The sequence below is a fragment of the Misgurnus anguillicaudatus genome, chromosome 21 (genome assembly GCF_027580225.2).
Source record: "Misgurnus anguillicaudatus chromosome 21, ASM2758022v2, whole genome shotgun sequence".
NCBI classification, from domain to species: domain Eukaryota; kingdom Metazoa; phylum Chordata; class Actinopteri; order Cypriniformes; family Cobitidae; genus Misgurnus; species Misgurnus anguillicaudatus.
In genome coordinates, this window is record NC_073357.2 from 26,497,975 (window position 1) to 26,520,174 (window position 22,200).

Here is a 22,200-nt window from a genome sequence, read left to right on the forward strand (position 1 = left end):
GTGAGCACGCATAGAGTGCGTAATTCTATGTGACTACGTTCAGTTTAATTCAGTACATAATTTTTTAACTTTTTAAAAAAGTAACTCAAATATTAATGCGTACATTTATAAAGTAATGCATTACTTGTTACTTCAGAAAAGTAGTGCACATTACACGTAATGCGTTACCCCCAACCAGAGTCCTGCAACGGGCGGGTACCCACGGTTACCCGCATAAAATTGTCTAAAACGGGTGGATTGTGACATTCCTAAAATTCACGGGCGGGGATGCGTGTGGTTAATTAACTCCGTGTGGGCGTATAGTAGCGCGAATGAAAATATGGGCAATATTTGTATGTCTAAATTACCATTACACGCGCAACATATGCCATTTGACCCATCACGTCACCACTACTGCGACAGTGCGCAACCTTTGTTGATTTTTTTCGTAGCCTAGTTGGAGCGAGCGTTGCAGGAGTTGCATAGAGTTTTGCCGTTGATAGCCGGAATCTGGGAACGTCGAAAAGCATTGTGAGACGAGACTTAAGGGCTCGTTATAGTTGTGCGTAGGTCCTACGGCGTAGCCACGACGGCGTAGGTTCCGCGTCGGTTTTCATTTATACTTTTGCGTCATGGTCCGCGTAGACGTGCAAACACACGCGCAGACCGCTGGTAGGCAGTAACCACGCGTTTAACCACAGTAGCACCGCAACTGTCAAAGAAGAAGCAGCTTGGCAAGTTAACCCACAAACGAAGAAGAAACAGCAACTTGTTGTGTATGATTCGAGAAGACCAGCAATGATGGAAGTAAATAAACAGCGACTTTTGTTGCAGTTTGAGTTAAATCACTCCTCAACTTGGCTCGTCTTTGTTTTCACCGTCGCAAACAGAAATACCTATGACGCAGTTTTTTTACCTGACGGGAGGGGTTCTAGTGGACCAATCACAGCACTTGCGGCCCGCCTAGATCTGACGCACTGTTAAAAAATTTGCGAGGTGCACGTCAGGCTACGAATAACCTACGGTGTAGAGCTTACGCACGACTATAAATCAGCCTTTAGGAGCACAGCAGGGGTTGTGTAGGTAGGTTGAATTTTTTCTTGTTCTTTTTTTCATTAATAGGTCTCTTTGTCCATAGTTATCAGGTTCCATTTGTGCCGATGGTAGGGTACTCGAATGGCGCAGAACAAAGCGCACTTTAGCCTGTTTCATTCGCCCATTCATGACGCTGTTGTAATGTTGAGAGAGGTACGAGATAAAAAAGAAAGCACTTTAATTGGAATGATTTTAGCGTGTGTGATTTATGTCTGTGCAGGCACCGGTCATGTAACGTGGCAAATATTAAAGGGTCCGGGCGGGTTTTAATTTTGATATTATCACGGGTCTCCAAAAATGGACCCGTGCAGGACTCTGCCCCCAACACTGTATATCATAATCACGTTTCATAATGCAAAATTACCAAAAACATCCTTAATTTTTATCTTCATAACAAAATCCGTATGACCAGACCAGAATTATTAATATATTGCTGTCTGTGATTCCGTGAGCCTGGTGACTGAATTGTACACTGTGAGTTTTTAAAATCTTGTAATATGAATAAATAGTGCTCATAGTCGGCTATTTAAATAATACCCTCAATTAAAATGAGTGGAGGCTTGGACCCGGAAACAGTATTCCTTACGTCATAACCTAACAAGCAGATAACAAGACATACACTCACTCGTTCCAACTGTCTCACCGTTAGCTTTAAGTGCCGTCAGCAGTGCTGTAAGGAGGCTACGACTGACGCTGCAGTCCACCAGTTCAGGAAGAGCCTCGAGTCTGAGCTGAGATGGGAAATGATACAGCAGGGAGTCTGGGTAGTCCTGTTCTTCATGGAAATATAGCAGCGCCTCCTTGTGGTACAGATGATGTTAACATTGTTAAATAAGAAATGCTAATGCATCAGTTGTTTATCTACAACTCTAACCTTTGTTGCTGCATGTCCATTGGCTCCATGGGCGCGTGAAGGATATTTGTCCCTCATAGCAGGCAGCCAGGTGGCCTGGCAGCGTTTGGCGAAGGATCGCACATCCAGAATGCCAACAGCACACCCACAAACACCCAATTCATCCTCCAACACTAAGCTGTATTCTGGGCACAAGGCCAGAGACGCACCCAGGCACCTGAAACACAAACACTGTACCTGTCCATTACTGGTTTCTAAGAGCCAGAGAGAGATGAATACCTTGCATGCATCTCAAATAAGATCTAGCTTTTTGTTAAGTTAAGAGTGGGTTAATAAATGTCTTATGTTTGTTTGAGGACAACTACTATTTTGATCTTATTTGGTGATCAGTATATCGCATATCCATAGCAACAAAGAGATCAGTGTGGTTTAAATATGGCATCATGTTGATAAGTTGAATCTCATTGGTTGTGAGATTTGTCCATACTGACTGGTTATCATAAGTGTGCTTTGTCACATGACATGACATTGGCAAGAACCAATGAGATTCAACCAAGTTCACCATATTCAAACTTACCCCACTGATTTTAACGTTTTCTCTTATAAAAGTATTATTTCATAAATGTCAAACCTGATGGACAATAAATCTTACAGACTATATACACTATGACTGTCTTATACACGCATAACAGTGTAAATGGCAATGTTAAGAGAAAAGCACTCAATGCTCTTCATTTATTTATGTGTTCATTATTATTATGCACTTTGTTTACATTATAGTTAGTTGTTAAACTTCTAGCTTTCTAAATTATTACTTAAAAAAATTAAGTTACATTAACTTAATTGAGAAATACCCAAAGGCAGCATATCATTGTTTTATCTCATTTTGAAATAAAGATATGTGTTTAATAGCTATTTTTGCTGTGGACTCAAAACTGGTACTTTAATCTGGTACTGAAATCGAAATTTTGCCTTTGAGACAATCTTAGCTGTAGTAAGCTTCAGGAAGGACATTGCTTGCCTGTCCCCAATAAAGTCTGGATGAGAGATGGTTGCGTCCTGACTCCCTCTTCCTCTCTGGTACAACTGATGCACCATTCGGTAGAGCTCCATCTACAGGTGTGCAAAAACACAACTGTTAATGTCTTAAAGGAACAATATTATGCCCATTTTTACAAGATGTAATATAAGTCTCAGGTGTGCCTAGAATGTGTTTCTGCTTAAAATATTCGATAGATCATTTGTCCAAAATGCCCCTATATGGGCGGAAGCAATAAAGTGCTGTTTTATGTGTGTACCTTTAAATGCAAATGAGCTACAGCTAGATCTGATTCCTGTAAATATAATCTTACCATTTTGTAATCCATTCAGCCGATTTCCCGGTCTGGCGCTAGCACTTTTAGCATAGCTTAGCATAATCCATTGAATCTGATTAGACCATTAGCATCGCGCAAAAAAATTGTGCTAATGGTCTAATCAGATTCAATGGATTGTGCTAAGCTATGCTAAAAGTGGTAGCGCCAGACCCGGAGATCTGCTGAATGGATTCCAAAACTGTAAAAATCTAATGTTTAACTCTAGGGGAGCTGGAAAATGAGCATATTTTCAAAAAAAGTGGAGTGTCCCTTTAACAAGAGAATCAAGACAGCATGACTGGTTTAATGGGGTTAAAAAAGAGTAGTGGGTGGATTTCTTTCATTGTAGTGTGGTTGTATTCACATTGATGCCCAAACACCTTGTAAAAGTGGATTTTGCATAATATGGGCCCTTTATGTGTTTAATGAGCTGTGGGTTAAGTGTGCCTGTGTCACCTTGTCTTTCTGCTGGAAAGGCCGTATGTTATAAAGTCGACAGGTAGGAAAAAGAGGGGGAGGATGACTAAATAACTCACTGCTGGTCCCCACCGGTAGAAGCATCTACATTCACATTAACCACAGACAAAGAAAAAATACAAAAAAAATTATACCATAACTCTTAATTAATCATTAGTTTTATTAAACTATGTGACCCTGGACCACAAAACCAGTCATAAGTCGCATGGGTATATTTGTACGCAATAATACATTGTATGGGTAAAAATTATACATTTTATATGCCAAAAATCCTACCGTAAATATATAAAAATGTATTTATCACTTCATTTGAACAACTTTTTTTCAATAGTTTGATTATTTTAAACCCTCAGATTCCAGATTTTCAAATAATTGTATCTCAGCCAGATGTTGTCCTATCCTAGATTTCAGCAGCAACAACAGAATCAAACGGCTTTTGTGGACCAAACACAACTTCCAGTAGACTTACACATTGAATCAATAACAACAGAGTCCTTTTACGGTAGTTAATTTCTGATAACAAGGGAATTAAATGACAAGTAAATTACCTTTGTACATATACAGTGGATTTAAAAAGTCTACATACCCCTGATAAAATTGTATTCTCCTAAATGATTCCAATTGTTATTCACTTTAATAAATAGGTTCTGACATGATTCATCTTGGTTTATTCGGTTCAGGCGTATAACCGTGACGACGTTTGAAAATGTCTATATGCTAACCATACATCAATGAACAACTTGTCTATTCAGCTTTCAGATGATGTATAAATCTCAATTTCCAAAAACCCTTTGACCCTTATGACTGGTTTTGTGGTCCAGGGATTACATATACAACAAACACTGAAATGTTAAAGGATTAGTCCATTTTCTTAAAAGGAATCCAGATAATTTGTTCACCGCCGTGTCATCCAGGATGTTGATGTCTTTCTTTGTTCGGTCGAGAGGAGATTGTGTTTTTTGAGGAAAGCATTGCAGGATTTTCTCATTTTGTTGGACTTCAATGGAACCCAACACTTAACACTCAACTCAACACTTAACAGTTTTTTTCAACGGAGTTTCAAAGGACTCTAAACGATCCCAAACAAGGCATAAGGGTCTTATCTAGCGAAACAATTGTCATTTTTGACAAGAAAAATAAAAATATGCACTTTTAAACCACAACTTCTCATCTATCTCCGGTCCTGTGATGCGCCACCGCGACCTCACATAATTGTGTAATGACGTGGAAAGGTCACGTGTTACATATATGAAACGCACATTTGCGGACCATTGTAAACAATAAACTGACACAAAGACATTAATTAGTATCATTCCACATACAACAACATCGGAACGGTCCTCTTTCTCCACACTTGTAAACACTGGGGCGTTATTTCGATACGTCATCCGTGAGCTCTTGACGTGATGATGTATTGCGTGAGGTCGCGCTGCCACATCACAGGACCGGATGAAGACGAGAAGTTGTGGTTTAAAGGTATATCTTTTTTATTGTTCTTGTCAAAAATGACAATTGTTTTGCTAGATAAGACCTTTATGCCTCGTTTTGGGATCGTTTAGAGTCCTTTGAAACTCTGTTGAAAAAAACTGTTAAGTGTTGAGTTAAGTGTTAAGTGTTGGGGTCCATTAAAGTCCATTGAAAGGAGAAAAATCCAGGAATGTTTTCCTGAAAAAACATAATTTCTTCTTGACTGAACAAAGAGAGACATCAACATTTTGGATGACATGGTGGTGAGTAAATTATCTGGATTTTTTTTTCAAAAAAATTGACCAATCCTTTAAGCAAATAATCATAAAACTATTTCTTAAAATATAGTGCACCTGCACTTCGCCAGATAGTCCTCCTTTAAACACCCACGGTTCTGCCTCCACACCAAGTAGCTCTGCCCCCGGGGAGGCTCCACACCCTGTGAACCATTTGCAGCAGGAATCAGTATACTCATAATGAGAGGTAAGTCTACAAATCTTATAGTAGCTGTAAATCCAAGATTTTAAGTAGTCTCATAATACAATAAGGTTGCATTTATAAGCATTACTTAAAGGGATAGTTCACCCAAGAATGACAATTCTGTCACCATTTACACACCCTCGTGTTGTTCTAACCCTGTAAGAGTTTTATTTTTATTTTGATGAACACAAAAGAAGATATTTTGCGAAATTATGGTAAGCACACGGCTGATTGTAGCCATTGACTTCCATAGTAGGAAAACAAATTTTTGGAAGAATTGTGATAAATGATGATGAAGATATTTGGATAAATGATGGTAAGCACAGTTGACGGGACCCACTGAATTCTATCGTATTTGTTTTTCCTACTATGGAAGTCAATGGCCACATTAAGTTGTGTGCTTACCATCATTCATCCAAATATCTTCTTTTGTGTTCACCAGAAAAAATAAATTCATGCAGGTTTAGAACAACACTAGGATGAGAAAATTATGACATATTTTTTATTTTTAGGTGAACTATCCCTTTAATGCAATAGCTATCGACTTTATTTATCAATGCTAATTTCAACATTTAGTAAGTTGTAACTGTTAACATTAGTTAATGCACAATGTACTATCGTGAACAATGATATTAGCAGTAATATTTTAACAAAGATTAAGAAATGCTGAAAAACTGTACTGTTTATTGTTTGTTTATGTCAGCGAAGACATGTACTGATGTTGGCAAATACCTTTGTAAAGTGCTACCAATATAGTTGAATAAGGATATGCAGAGATCACAAGCACTGTACATGTAGATGATTGTGAGCTTTACTCACAATGAAAGCAGTTTTTCCAAGAGCCAAGTGGAGAACTTTCACTCATCATACGACCCTCTGTGAAAATAGAGATGGATGAGAGTATATAGATTATTGTAGATAGAAAAGTATAGATTATTATAGATAAAAAATTATAATTAAACCCTTGTGCATTGTTCAAATAAACTACCCTTTCATGTTGTTTGTGGATGAAAACATGTACTAAATTTAACAGTTTTTTTGCTTAAATCTGTTTATCAACCCCAGTACTGATCAAAACTACCAAATCTTTAAAAAAAAAAACTAATGATTTTAACTTTTTAATTGTGAGTTTCATAAGTGATGTCACTGTTTTGGAGTAAAAAACACAAAACGACTGATTTTCTATTTAAAAAGTAATTGTGGACTGGATTTGTTTTACCTCTTTCACAGGCCTGTGCAAAAACAGAGCTTAATTTCTGGCTTGAAATTACACACACACAACACACACAATAATATGCTTTGTTATGAAGTTATACTCCATTTAACTCAATGTACAAGCCAGAAATTTATGGAGCGAGATATGTGTCTTTATTACATGCGATAAATTAAATGATCTGAGAGAAATAAAACTATTTGAAAGAAAAAGTTGTCACACTGAAAACAAAGAAGCATTTCATGAGAAAAAAAGAATATTTGAGAGAAAACGTTTTCACACCAATAGCAAAAAATAATAATATTTGAGACAAAAAAAAAGTTTTGAGAGAAAGTATTTTCTCATGATAGAACATAAAAAATATAAAATTGAAATTTTGTAAATTATTTTTGAGAAAAAAAAATCTCTCAAGTATATATTTTTGCTATTAGTGTGAAAACATTTTCTCTAAAAAAAAAAGTGTTTCTATTAAAACGATTTTCTTTGCTCTCGATGCAATTTCTTGCTCTCGTGTCAGGATTTTGCTTTCTCTGTGAAAATTGTGTCACGTTCCTATTGGCCAGTCGGGTGAGCATCGTCTTGTCTTGGGAATCGAACTGAATCATTACACCGTTGTTCGTTTCACCTAGATAGATGCCGTCTCTGCTTTTAGTTGAGCACGGACACTCTAATGTTTGAGTAAGATGATGACACGCAACTCGATGGATAGCTGGCTGAGCAAGTTCACAGCACTGAAGATCAAACATTAAAAAATGAAATGGTACTCATGAATGAATGTGTATTATATTATTAGCTTGCTAATCGCTAATTAGCCATCATGCTAGGTAAACTTGCAAACTCACCTGGTTTATACTATTTTAAATCAAATGCCAAATTAATGTTTTGATTCACTCCTTATTTAGTGAGTACTGATCTAGTTTCTACCTTTGCACTTGCTAGCCTCAAAGCACCTGAAGAGTAACTGCTTGTTCATCATATACAACCTCCTGTATGGTCACAGTCAAAAAGGTCCTATTATGTACCATTTAGGTACAGAAATGGAAGTTTAAGTAAGTTTAAGTCCCTCATTCTCACCTAGCCAACATACGAAAGCCTTGGCCACCAGCAGGGTGTTTCTCAGGTCCCAGATGTAAGGGTAAAGGTCATACAGTACAGCCCTATTGATGCTGTTCACCATAGCACTGTGCAGTAAAGCCACATCATCACACGCAGCCAAGAACCGGCCGGCACGGCCTCGCCATTCCTCTGCCTGACAGAGAGAGAAAAATACAAAAGTATAAACATTTGATAACATTAGATAGTCATTGCCCAGAATAATACACACAGTTTATAAATGTATTCAGATGCTGACCAGCATTAATCACCTTCTGAGGTGGGGTCTTCTTGCCATTGTCGTTGGCGCTGACACGGTGACAGTTGGTTTTTAGCCACGTGAGGTCCTGCAGAAGACTCTGAGCAGGTGGACCGTGTTCATGTGGCAGATAATACAGGCCTACCAGCAACCTGATTTGAGCCTCGCTCAGTGGAGCCCTTCCAGAGCCCAACCCCCTTTTGGAGGTTTTTTCATGGCTGGAGACCTGGTTCTCCCTAGCTTTGAGATCCTGCTCTACAACAGGGTCTGCTGGGATATCATCGCTAGCAAGTGCACCTGAGCTTTGGGAGGAAGTTATGGAAGTTTTGGGCTGGGCTTCGTGTTGATTGTCTGAGCTATCGGAGGACTTTGATTTAAAAGAGGACAATGATGGCTTCAGGTCTGTTGGCCTCACCTGCCGTCCTAAATGAAGATTTTATAAACAAGTAGGGAGGTATTAGACTCAACAAAGCATTTATGTTGGCATTAACTTTAAACTCTCTCAAAATTTAGGGATTTGTGTAAATTTGTGTTTTGTTTGTTTGAGAATCAACTTCTGGCTACACCTTCAATAAGCTTTTTACCAAAAATAACACATTTAACCATAATATAATCAATGATGTAGTAAATATTAGTGGTTTGGTGGATGTTGTACCAGGGTGTAGGGGAAGGCTGAGTTCCTTCATCCAGTCTTGCAAGGCGACTGATAGCGCTCTCTCTACACTGTAGCCCTCTTCATCACCTACAGAGATCGCACTGGGTCAGCAATGAGCAAAACATTTTTTAATTCATATAGTAAATTGAGTGCTGAAACATTTTAAACATGTTTTAATGGGTTTTCAAACTAGCTAGTCATTCGCCATCTTTTTCTAAGCCATTTTGCTAGTAGTATCCTCCTCTACTCTCACCTTTCTCCTCTTTCCCTTCTTGAAGCCAACTGCCCAGGGTGTGCAGAGGGATAAAGTTGGCTTCAAACTCGCAGTTTGGATTTAGCAGCAGACCCCTCAGATGGGCCCTGAGTCCAGGGGGCCGACCTTTAAAGGGCCCCAGGAAGACACGTCGGGAGTCATAATCATTGGCATGGAGGTTGTCCCAAACAAGAGGTGGCCGCCGAAGCACAGTCTCGACCTCTGCTAGTGAATCAGCACTCAACTCTCGTGATATCACCTTCTTTCCTAAGGGAGTGATAGCCAAACAAATTAATAAATGCTCAGATTTTTTTCCAGATTGTGTCACTTGTATTAAATTTATGCATTTGGCAAACAGTTTTATCCACAAATACTTATAGTGCATTACAATGTATACATTTTATCAGTTTGTGTGTGTTCCCTTGATCAAACCCACAATGTTTCGCAATAATAGCATAGTGTTCTACCATTTGATACACAGCAATAAATAAACTAACACTTATTGTAAAATCCTAAAAGACTTTCTCTCACCGGTCCAGATAATGGAGATGCCAGGAAGTAGGTCTTCGCCAATTGTCAACAAGTATGGTGACTTAGACACACTGGGAGTGCACAGAGAATTACAGTACTCTAGATAGACAAAAACAAAGATCGCAACATTGTCATGTGGCGAAAGAAGCAGAGAAATATGTAAGGAAAAGCATTGTCTTGAATTATAGGTATGATTACAGGATCTTGACATTGTAACACTGCATCAAACATTGTTTAAAAACACAAACTATTTAAAGTCTCTGTAAAGTCAGATATTAAAGGAACAGTATGTAGGATTGTGGCCAAAACTGGTATTGCAATCACAAAACTTGTTGCTAAAACTGGTACTGCAATCCCACAACTGGTGGCCAATACACAAAATGACAACATAAACATCAGTTGAGGGCTGCAACTCCACTTTTTAAATGATAATATCCTGGCAGGACCACTGTTGTCAGTGATAAAAGTATTTGAAATGAAAATTATTTCTTAATGTCTAGAGACATATAAGGGCCATTTTATGATTAATTGATATACATTTCTTACATACTGTTCCTTTAAATGTGTTATTAACCACCCAACCAAATTTGAATGATAGAAAAATGCCAAGTAAATAAAATATCTTAAAAACAATCAAAATCAATTGGTGGGGGCGTGTCTGCGCTGAAACCACGCCCACTCACAGGAAATCTGCCATCTCTCTCAAATTTTATATGGTGTTACAACCTGAATGGGTGCTCGCAATTGTGTAACGGGTGGGGGCGTGCGTGGTGGCTCAAGTGTGTCACTGAGCCACCGTTTTAGGCCAGCTTAAAAATGTCTAAACTCAGAAATGGTGAAAAATAGTTTACTGATCTTATTCTGCAATTCAGTACTACATAGTTTACAGTCTTTGTGGCGAGTTTCAGCAATACATTTCTAACATTTATAATGTGTTTAGAAACAAATTTCAAGATTGACTTTACGGGGACTTTAGAGTCGTTTTTGGCCCTTTCCCAAATGGCGCACTTCATGTGGACTTTCGGTCTTGTGGCCAGTGTTGGGGGTAACGCAGTGCAAGTAACTTGCATAACGTAAAAATATTACTTTTCTGAAGTAACGAGTAAAGTAACACATTACTTTACAAAAGTACACATTAATATTTGAGTTACTTTTTAAAAAAAGTAATGCAAGTTACTTTTCAGTTTAATTAATTTGATTTAAAAAATAATGTAATGAATTAAAATGAACTTATACCATGGGCCTGTTGAATGCTTTATTCTGATTGGCTGAGAAATGTTCCGTGGTTGTTGATTATTTTTCTGTAAACCACACACCTAAAATGTCAAATAATGCAACACCCAACACCACGGGTGTGCATTATTTTCTTATATTTCAACGGCCCGTCATCAATTATTCCTTACTAATTAACATAGAATTACGCACCCTATGCATCGCGGCTAAGTGGGAACAGTTTAAGTCGTAAACGGAAAAGGACGGCCAGAGCTTGACATTTTTGCGATGGAAATATGCAGTTTCTGAATACAGAACTTCTCTGTCATAAAAAACACCTGCAACGCCTAAAAGAGATCAAGCCTCAGCCAAGTGAGAAAAAGTAATGCAAAAGTAACTTAAAAGTAACGTATGCATTACTTTACATGAGAAGTAACGAAGTAACACAATTAGTTACTTTTTTGCGGAGTAACTTAATATTGTAATGCATTACTTTCAAAAGTAACTTTCCCCAACACTGCTTGTGGCCTTAAATTGCGCATGCTCGCATAGTCTACGAGTCTGTAGGGTGTCCCATCTGTCATTTTTATGCTCTGAAGTGTGCTCATCAGTGCCCCCTTTGCACCCTTGATGCGGTCTTCGGCGAAGCCCGCACTGCAGCAGGCTTCGTGCACTTTACCAACCCAGAAGTCCTTGCGAAAGAGTAATCAGACGATGGATGGGATCACACTGACTGACTCGTGGACTCACGTCAAGGGTCCCTAAAGTCTGCACTACATGATGTCATCAAAGTGTGGACTCTGAGGAGTGTCTGCAGTGTGCCATTTGGGACAGGGCCTTTGTTGTAGTACCAGCCTACCAGTGGGACAGAACAGGAAGACAGGCGGTTCCCCCAGGAAACGGAAGATCTCATTGGCCACGGTGACCTGGGCGTGAGCGAATGAGGAAAAGGCCTCTGTATCAGCCTGGCACATGGAGTGATCAATGTCATCAAACAGCAGGGCAAAAGCATGACAGCCCAGGTCTGTCACCTAGTGGTGAGAAAGTTGTGACAGGTGCATAAGAATTCTTTAACTTCGTGGAGTCAATATAGTCCAGGCTGTGCTGGAGCTAATAAATAAAATAAGCTACTTTTCTTAACCTGTCTGAGTTTGCGTTTAAGCAGTGTGAGGTCACAAGAACTGGAGAAGACGATGTCCTGACCCGGAGAGAGAGCATAGACGAATCTCAGACCCCTCGACTCTGCTTCACCAATCAGAGTTTTTAACTGAGCTGAAGAGAAAGAGGAAGACAGCAAAATGACAATATCTAAATCACTTTTTATTATATAATTAAATGAAGAGACAATTTAATTACATTTTGTAATTTGATGTGTTATCTAAAAATAGCATTATTGGTTAAAGACGGGTTGCATTTTTGAAAAACACTTTGGAAAAGAGAGTTGGGCCGAGTACCAACACACTTGTAGCCAATCAGCAGTAAGGGGCATGTCTAACCGACATCGTTGCCTGGGTTGCGTATGTGTGGGGCGGGTCTATCAAAAGCAGATCCAGATTCAATTGGGGTAGTGGTGTGTTTGTTTAGGTGATTTCAAATATCAACATTGGCTTTCAGAGATCGTGCACCCCGCCTTTAAGTAAATCAAGTGATCAGATTTGACCAAGTTATATTCATTTAAGCTATTATATGAAGCTAAAACATTGAATAAGTAAAATAAATAAAATGGTACAGCAAGGCACCAGTAATCGCAAGTAATAGGTTCTATAGCTTTTGCATACAGTTGTACTGCTACGTTTTTCATCTAATTCAAATATCATTATTAATATTAGTATATCATCATAAATATCAGTTTTTCCCTCATACTACATCATACCCTCTTCCTCTGCAGAATAAACCTCTCTCCACAGTAACCTGTGCTTCAGATCATCTTTTGGTCCGTACAAGTATGTGTTTAAATCCCATCTCTGCATCCTGAGGGAAGCAGGAAGAGAACAAGAGATAAATAAGCAGTGATACGATTTCACAATCCAGAATGGACATTCCATTATCATCTGAAAAATCCAGCATATCTGAAGAGAGAGAGTGAGTGAGCAAGACAGGACAGGTCCAGGAAGCAGAGGTATCCATTGATCCTTGAACTATCATGCACCATTAATAATATAGGGGGTCATGTTTCCTGCAGAGAATTAGTCTGGCTTTAACGATCGATTACTCTGCAGAAAAAAACTGATCTGAAAGATGAATACATCTATAAATAAGACTCGTTTTTTCATGTTGAAAATTGTTTCTTTTGTAGTACAATCATGTCAATCACTTCTATTTAAACACAAAAGTTTATGACTAAATTAAATGTAATCTACTGTCAATGCAAAATTTATGAATGTGGTTTATTGTTGTGTGCGTGTTTTGTCTGGTTTGTGGTGTAAACTAACATTTTTACCATCTAAAAGTAAGCTGCTGGATTTAGTATGTTTCAACTTTTTACAACTTTTGCCCCAACAGATACTAATAGGGTTGATTAAAAGGGTTCCAACAAAACCCAACAACTGTTTGGTATTTTTTGGCATTTAGGGGCGTAGCGGAAACTCAAAGGCACAATGTGTAGGATTTCACAATAGAGGTCGCAATTTAAGAACAATAAAAGAGTCAAAGCTTATAGGAAAACACCACTATTTTTCAATATTTTACTATGTTCTTACCTCAACTTAGACGAATCAAAGGCGCGAAAGAGGATGTTTTCGCCTACTGAGAATCCAAAGACCGTTAGTGAGTTTTTGAAATGAGCGCATGCTTAAGAACAGCCCCCCTCCTTCACAGCTCATTTCTAGGGAACGGCTTCCCAAACTTGTGCACGAGTATTTGAACACGAGTGTTTGTTTTCCACCGGCATATGCTTTGTCGCGTCAGTGGATTCATTATGTGAAATGATATGATAATATAAACAGATAAGATGTAACGTTAGGTCAGTCGACGCGACTCTCATTTCAACTAGCATGCAGCAGACTGGTCACTGCCTTACAACTACAGTACAAGAACAACGTCAATATACCTGAATAACAGTACAAGTAACAATAATTATTCCATAAAGAAAGAATAATCATCACTGTTACCTGTCGAGAAGAATTTTTGCAAACTCGCGTCTGTCTTGACACCTCTCTGTTCCTTCATTGCTCTCCAGCGTTTAAATGTTTCTCCAATAACGACTCATTACGTTCTTCTGACAATTTTCTCCTCTTCTCAGCGACTTCAAAAAAGTCTTTCTTTTGCGTTCTCCTTCGCGTTTCTTCTCTACCATGGTGCAAATTCAAGGAGGAAAGCAGGATCGACAATGAAAACAAACCGAAACTTAAGACGGAGTTTCATGCGCTTTGCGCATGCGTCGCTTGTGTAAAGTTACTGGAGCGTGCACCATTTTACCCTATAAGTTAATGATTGTGTTCTATAACTAAGTAAACACGTACTATTAGGTGCCACCATACTTACTCGTGTAACTATAATGTCTTTAAATAGGGAAAACATGAAATTGTTTGGTGGCTTCTAAATTTATCCCTGTTTGGATAAGGAATGAATGGGGCTAGGCTAAATGCTAACACATTCACGACACGCTGTGCAACGATGAAGTGCATGCATTGAAAAAAGAGAGGTATGTATTAATTTGTCCAAGTTGAGGTAAGAACATAGTAAAATATTGATTAAAATGGTGGTGTTTTCCTTTAATGACGCTATGAGGGAGAATGGAATGATGGGAGATGTTGTTTTCACCATCCAAAGAAGTGTGGAATTCGCTAAACATATTCACAGATGAGGATATAAAATACATAATTATTACCTGTAAGTTTGATCGCATTATTTTATGTCATCATAATGATTTAGTTAGACATTAAAGAAATAACTAGACCACGTATTGGCTGCTGGATCGTGGGTGGTGGAAACTTCTCCATTAATTTCATAGCAATCGGTGGTAAAAATGCCTCAGTCATGGCAGTTTGCGAGTGTTCAAACGTCACACACCTCAGAAAAGTCTCTGGAAATTACTTTTCACAAGTCAGACTGAACAGTTGTTTCTGGATGTGTTAGATCATTATAAGATTATGTTGATAGAGAGTTGGCAACTGGAGGCAGACGTGCGTTGAATGAACTCTGGAACAAATACCTCGTCAAAAATAACAAATATTTTGGTTTCCTAAAGACAAGGGGAAACAGTGATCATGAATCACTCCTACGTGAAGGGAGGTTTGGCAGCCGGTTTGTAGTTAACATTGTATACATTATAGTACACATTTTACACAGCAATGTTAGCTCAGTGTCGTTTTTTATACGCTTTAGCTATGAAATATGAACTAAGGTAATCTACTTGTTGTTTATTTTGCTTGTTACTCTAAAAGGACTTTGTTGTTATTGATTCTTAGCGGAGTTTACCGGAAGTTACGTGTGTTCCACTAAAGTCGTTTTTTATGTTGTTACTGCTGAAACCATCTATAGCTAGAGCTATCTATTTAGCTATGAATGTTTATACTTAATGAGAATTCACAGGGGTGGTTTCATTACCTTAAGTCAGGACTAGGCCTTAGTTTAATTAGGAAATATTTAACAAACATGCCTTCCTAAAAAGATTACTTGTGTGCATTTTGAGGCAAAACAAAGGGCACTGATGTATTTTAAGATATGTCATTGCAAGTCGTTTTCTGTTTGGACAGCTCTTACATTTATTTTAGTCTAGGACTAGTCTAAACCGGCCAACACAATGTTTACATGTTTTTTTAATATAAAATTGTTATTAATAGATTGCTATTATATAATAGTTATATTAAATTGTCTGTCTTACTGTAGTTAAGCGCGGAATTTACTTCATTGATAGGTGGCAATGACAAAGGGATGATTATTATTTAAAATAAAAATTTATCTAGATTTACAAATCCTTGGGAACTTTTCAGATAGTGTAAGTACACAACTGCATATAATATATTACATTGTGCTTTTTGGATATTTTATTACAAACATTTTGCATATTGTGGCTTTAAATAAGTATTAAATGAGATACAACTCTTAAGGTTTGTTCAATATAATTTTTTTCACAAATGAGCTGCATGATGAGATTTTCCACATTTAAATCATAAATTAGGTTTTCAGTCCAGAACTAAGCTAACTATAAATCAAACATATTTGCCACACCACAGAATGTGTGTCAACTTGTTAATCTGCATGTATGTCCTCTCATGAGAAAAGAAGACTCCATAAATAGACCAAAGGTGTCGGATATATTAAAGGTGCCAAAGAATGCATTGATACAGTATGTTAAATTGTTCTCTGATATCTACATAGAAGGTAAGTAACTTTATTAAGTGCAAAAATAATATAGTTTTACATGTCTATTTACAACCCTAGGATTTCTCTCTATAATGAAAACGGCTGTTATTGCCTTATTTGGAAGGGTCATGAATAATAATGTTGAACTCTGCTCCGATTGGCTGTTTTAAAGCACGACTCATGTCAGTCAGTAGCTGGTAGCTTTCAAACAGACCGTGGGCCCTATTTTAACGATCTGAAACGCAAGTCCGAAGGGCAAAGCGCAAGTGACTTTGTGGGCGGATCTTGGGCGCTGTTGCTATTTTCCCGGCGGGAGAAATAAGTCTTGCACCGGGCGCAAATCAATAAGGGGTTGGTCTGAAGTAGGTTCATTATTCATAGGTGTGGTTTGGGCGTAACGTCAAATAAACCAATCAGAACGCTATCCAACATTCCCTTTAAACGCAAGGGCGCAAGTTCCATGGCGGGTTGCTATTATTATGACGGATTTGACAGCCGCACGCCAGGAGCGGTTCACAGCCGAGGAGACCGACGTTCTTGTTAGAGCAGTCAAAGACAGAGAAGTTTTTTTGTATGGGGATAGGAGAAACCCGCCCAAATCAGCGTCGGTTAAACAGGCGTGAAAGGAAATAGACGCAATTGTCTCATCAGCTGAGCCAAGCACTACAATGATGTCAGGAGACGGGGGGATCCCAAGCTTGCCAGCATAAATCGGGCACGCCGGGCACACAGGAGGACATCGCTGCGTCCACCCTCACCGCTGAAAGGGTTTGGGGGCTTACAAATCAAGTTCACATACATGAAGGTTTCTTATGAAAACATTTTAATTATTATTTAGATAAAATAAACGTAATACAGCCACACAACAAACTTATGAAAATATTTTAATCGTTATTTGCATGATAATTGTTTAACGCTGCCACACAAAATAAATAAAAACTATCACCACAATGCTCACCACAATGATTTCCCTTATTTCATGTATTAATATTTTTTATTGTAACAATTTATGATTTAATGATTTCCCTTATCTTATATTTTTTATTGTAACAATTTATGATTTGCAAAAATAACTGTTGCATCTGTGTAGATTAGATAAGCAATGCGCGTTTTGCACGCTATACATTATGGTCAAGCATGCGCCCTTAAAATAGCATAATGAACCACGCGCAACGCGCCACTGAATTTAGACTAGTTTTTTTTGGTTAGTAGCGCAATTGTTTTTTGAAACTGCAAAATAGCATAAGAGATGGTTTGCGCCGGAGCACGCCTCCTTTTTTGCGCTGAACCGCCCAGGGAGCGCAAGTTCATTCCCTAGTTTGCCGACGTGTGTCTGTGGAGGGAAAAACCCGCTCTGCGCCAGTGCAAAATACGAAATGATACATGCGTCACTGACAAAGTCAATTGCGCTGGGTGCAAGATAGGGCCCCTTATATGTTTGAGCCTGTATCAGATGAAGATACAGATTTTAAGGAATAATCAATTGTTTGGAGATTGTAAATTGATGTTTAAGTGGTAAGTTTTAGTGTTGAGCAATATGCCGCATTTTGAGATCATCCTATCGTCAGCCTGTGAGATCGCCGATAAAAATAGTATCAGGGGGTGGGGCAGAAGTTTACTCATTTATTTATTTGTTCATTTTTTACTCATTTATGACAAATCACTTGATTGGTGGACAAAAGAGAAGCAAGGGCAACACTGTCATGACCGCAACCTTCTTAAAACTGATGCACATTACAAGTTCAGGTGCCAGGAGGAATCCATGTTGTGCGCATTCAGGTCCGAGCAAGAGTCCAAGAAGCCTGCATTAAGTCCAGGTGCGTGCGAGAAGGAGGCTTAATTGTAATTGGAGGCTCACGATATGTCATTACCATGTACAGAACTCTTATTATTCATCTATGGCTAGAAAAATACAGTTTTACATTCTACGGCACCTTTAAAGAACCTTCCCAAAGGGTAAAGTTAGGCACACAACAGACAAAATCTATCACACTTTTACACCCCACCTGTTTTTCTCCTCCCACTATTCCCTCATCCACTGAATCAGCACAAGCCCTCCACTCAGTGAAGCGTGTAAAGTTTCTCATCACATTCTCCTGCACTATTAAACCTTTTAGCAGCCTCTTTCTCTTTATGTTTCTCTCTCTCTGTGGTTGCTCCATTGTTGCTCTCCTCTCTCTTCCTGTGCAGATGGATTCCAGCACGTAAATTTCTTTAAGCAAAAGCCAACACAGGTCAATTATATTACTGTATAGTCTGTGAAAACCCAGCTAAAGTAATTTTTGGTGATTTACAAAATCAACTTAATGTAAAAAAAAATGTTGTGAAAAAATAACCCTGATATCGTTAATATTGACGTAATGTCCAGTCAAAAAATAAAATCAATGACTGAAATTTGACTAAATGACTAAAAACTTTGATGCTCCTAATCTCATAAACAGATTATTTGAATTTGGTTTGGATTTTTGTATTGCATATTAATAAAATAACATTTATAAAATGGCTCGTTCTGGTTCTTCATTCTGATTGGTTGAAATGCACTCTAAGCCGTGATAAAATATCCCGGTAACCCCACGGTTCAGACTGCTTTACAGAAGTATCACTGCGCCAATGTTGCTACATACTGATTTATGAAAATAAACACCACAGTCTTTAATCATTTTTTTAATTTTTCTACATTTGCACAATTATGGCGATATCCAGATAAATGACAATAAATATTGTTGAGTCATTTCGTCAATAAAGAGAAAACGAGTTGTTTTTGTCTTAAATTGATATTTCCGCTATTATCCACTAGATGGCAATCTTACCCAACTTAAACACTGACGCATTCACTCGACACAACAGCATGGTGGTGGATTTAGCGTGACGTGTACGTTTTGATGGCTCTGAATCTGATCTCTTACAAAAATTCTTCACAAAATTGAATTATCTCCGCTTTTAGCTGAAAATTTGAGAGGTGATAAGAGAACAAATGGAGGTAGGATGAAACTTTTTTTTGTTGTTATGCATTAAACTAAAACTGGGTGGCAACTTAAAAAAAAAAACGCTGACGGGGAAAGAGTTTAGCATGCTTCCAACCATATTTGATCATCACTTCAACAGTTGCACGATATAAATGTTAATGTATAAATTAAATTAGATGAATGTTGATTTAAAAAATAGACACCACAGTCTTAAATCATATTTTCATTGTGTCTTTGCTGCGTCTGTGTTGGTTGTGAACTGCACTCTGTTGCAGCCACATGATTCTGAGGAACTACTTTGTTTGGCGGAAGAGTAATATTTGTACTAATATTATTACAACTTATTTGTGTTTATTTTATGAAATCCTGCTATGTATATGAAGTAACCGTTTTATAAAAGCAATAAGTCCCGCGGAGCAGTGGTGTTACAGTGCATTTTATAACAGCTAAGGGGGTTTAGCTCCACTTCGCGTCATGCCTAACAACGCCCCTTAGCTGTTATAAAGTGCACTGGTGGCCCACTGCTTCTTGGGGCTTATTGCTTTATTAACAACTTTTAAATTTCCCGTCCAGTCCCACAGCAAAAAGAGTTGCTTAATGGCTAAAGAACGGTGGGAAATAAACACTAAAAAGCGAGTCCTTATCAACTAGCTAAACCAACAATACTTGGTCAATCATCCTCCACAACTAAGTTTTGCTGACAAACATGTCCACAAACTGAAGCAGCAGCAAGCCAGTCTAGTTCTGCAATGAAATATGTGTTTGTCTAAGGTGATCTTTTCAACAGACATGATGACAATATCTCTAAGTCCATCCATTTTATTCTCTAGCTAGCAATCCTAGCATAAGACTGAAACCTTGCTAAAATCTGATTAACGCTATCATTTTACATTTTTTTCTAGCTCTTCCACTATTCAATTGATTGTCCATAAAAGAATAGTGGGAAATGAACCCATTCATGATCATTGGTTTCATAATGGCTAATGCATGAAGATATGTGAAACGGTGGCTAAGTGGATTCATGCCGGCACCAGTGTTTAGACATTAGTCATAAAAAGCCATTTGCTTCTCTACCCACACATTATTACACCTCAACTACACACCAGCTGCTCTGTAATGCCCCTATGGGCAGCATTACTGTACTGCTCTGGTACCACCAGCACTATTGGCACCAACATGATTCAAACAACAGCAAATATTACATAATGTAAGACTCCAGTGTAATATTTCTGTGAGGGTTTTTGTGTTCCTGTAAGTAAGCCAAGTATACACAAAGTCCAAAGTCATCCATGCTCACTTATGAAATACTCACCATTGAAAAAGTACCTTCCTTTGTTCCATTGACCAGGGTCTCCCATAGAAACCTGAAATGTAGAGTATATACATATATCACTCATACACATATAAATCCGAAATAAGATTTTTTTCTATGTACACAACAAGTGTTTCATAATCGTCAAAAAACTTAGTATTTCTGTTCTTTCTTTCACCTCCTCTTCACTCCAACCCACTCAAAACACCAAATGAATTTGGACAGTTTCTGAATTATAAGCATAGGACTTCCAAAGTGTCCCTATTTTATTGGATACGTCCCACATTGTTTTGGTAAGCTTTTTTAACTAAAAGTTGTGTAATGAAAGCATTTTACACATTCATCTAAGTTAGATTCATATCTATATTTAAACTCTTATATGACCATTATTTTAGTTAAGATAGGTGGCACATTAAGTAACACTGTTGCCTCACAGCAGAAGGGTTTCTGGTTTGAGTCCCAACTCAAAGACAACATGTACTTAGATAAAACATACACTACATCCTTTGAATTTGCAAAATGCACTCTCCACAGGACTGTTTGTGTTTAAAGGGACCGCATATGACAATAGCAAAAAAAAAGAGGAAATCATGCTTAGGTTGAGTGTTCAATTTTTCTGCATTAACTTAAGACTGTGGTTATTTATTATTTATCTGCTGCAATTTTAAAAAATGATTATATGCCTGCTAGGTTTATATAAATAATTATCAATATGACATGACCGCAGAACACAAGTTATGTTCTGATCCAGTCTGGTACTAAGTTTGCAGCTCTGGATAAAAGTAGGTCAGTAAGAAAAAGCTACTTGCATCCAGCATGGTGACATTTCCACTAGAGAGCTGGGACAAACCGCCCACTGAGCCAATAATGAGACAATGAGGAGATACAGCAATTAGTTACCCAACAAACATGTGTGCACTGGGGAGAAATAAGGAGTGGGTGTGTGTGTGTATCAATATGCTTTCTGACCAGATGCTTTCTTTCACACTCCGGTATAAATATGGAAATAAATAGGCTACCCATGATGCTCTGCGTCTGCTTATGAATTGCCCTACTAGCCCCAAAACATAAAATGGGTTATTTAAAAACTAATTAAATGATCAAAATCACTGCAATCTTCGCAAAGCTGGTTTGTTTTTAGTAAATAGTATTAGTAAATAAAGCTCCACACAATCACGACAATTTACGTTTAAGACCAATAAACCTCAATTATTCTATTCTATTTATGGCTCCCACACAAGCAATATGATAAATAAATTGTTGCTAAACTTACCCTCAACAACTCCGCATAAAAATCCGTCTCGCCCCTCCATCATCGCTGTGATTGTGTGCTCGGGATGCGGATGCTGCTTCAGTCTCTCCGCGCTTCTTTCATCCGTCAGGCGAGCATCCTTCTCTCCAACACACACAGAGCTCGTAAACCGAAGCCGCCGCTCATTAATCTGATCAAAACCTCGAGATTTAAAAGTACTGTGTTTATTATGTCTGATATGTGTTGTTTATAATGATGAAACATTTGCAAACTGTCGTACGTGAACGTTTCTGTATGTGTCAGCTGTGGTCTGCCTCCTCCTGTCTCTCAAATGAATGTCTGATGATGATCGCTCCGCAGTAGATCTCCACCCAGCGGTCGCTGTGTGTCACAACAATTGATTTGAGAGAAAAATATTTTTTTTGTTTCTTTATTTAGTTCA

General features: G+C 38.1%; 1 protein-coding gene across 2 annotated transcripts in view; it reads right to left on the reverse strand.

Annotated features, from left to right (window-relative positions):
* Window positions 1-22,135, reverse strand: part of LOC129440185 (protein O-GlcNAcase) — a 25,820-nt gene extending 3,685 nt beyond the window's left edge. The window contains exons 1-17 of one of the 2 annotated variants that reach the window (XM_055199356.2): window positions 22,039-22,135; window positions 21,780-21,948; window positions 20,507-20,558; window positions 12,795-12,892; window positions 12,063-12,193; window positions 11,781-11,952; window positions 9,710-9,808; window positions 9,179-9,445; window positions 8,926-9,012; window positions 8,284-8,693; window positions 7,994-8,168; window positions 6,526-6,582; window positions 5,580-5,665; window positions 3,739-3,843; window positions 2,949-3,040; window positions 1,949-2,144; window positions 1,718-1,874 (exon numbers count right to left, since the gene is read on the reverse strand). In XM_055199356.2, the coding sequence (XP_055055331.1) occupies window positions 1,718-1,874; window positions 1,949-2,144; window positions 2,949-3,040; window positions 3,739-3,843; window positions 5,580-5,665; window positions 6,526-6,582; window positions 7,994-8,168; window positions 8,284-8,693; window positions 8,926-9,012; window positions 9,179-9,445; window positions 9,710-9,808; window positions 11,781-11,952; window positions 12,063-12,193; window positions 12,795-12,892; window positions 20,507-20,558; window positions 21,780-21,822 (2,227 nt within the window). In that variant the 5' untranslated portion in view covers window positions 21,823-21,948; window positions 22,039-22,135. Of the gene's footprint in view, window positions 1-1,717; window positions 1,875-1,948; window positions 2,145-2,948; window positions 3,041-3,738; window positions 3,844-5,579; window positions 5,666-6,525; window positions 6,583-7,993; window positions 8,169-8,283; window positions 8,694-8,925; window positions 9,013-9,178; window positions 9,446-9,709; window positions 9,809-11,780; window positions 11,953-12,062; window positions 12,194-12,794; window positions 12,893-14,031; window positions 14,469-20,506; window positions 20,559-21,779; window positions 21,949-22,038 lie in introns of those variants that run through there. The other variant, XM_073859917.1, reaches the window with a different exon arrangement.
* Between the last annotated feature and the right edge of the window lie 65 nt (window positions 22,136-22,200).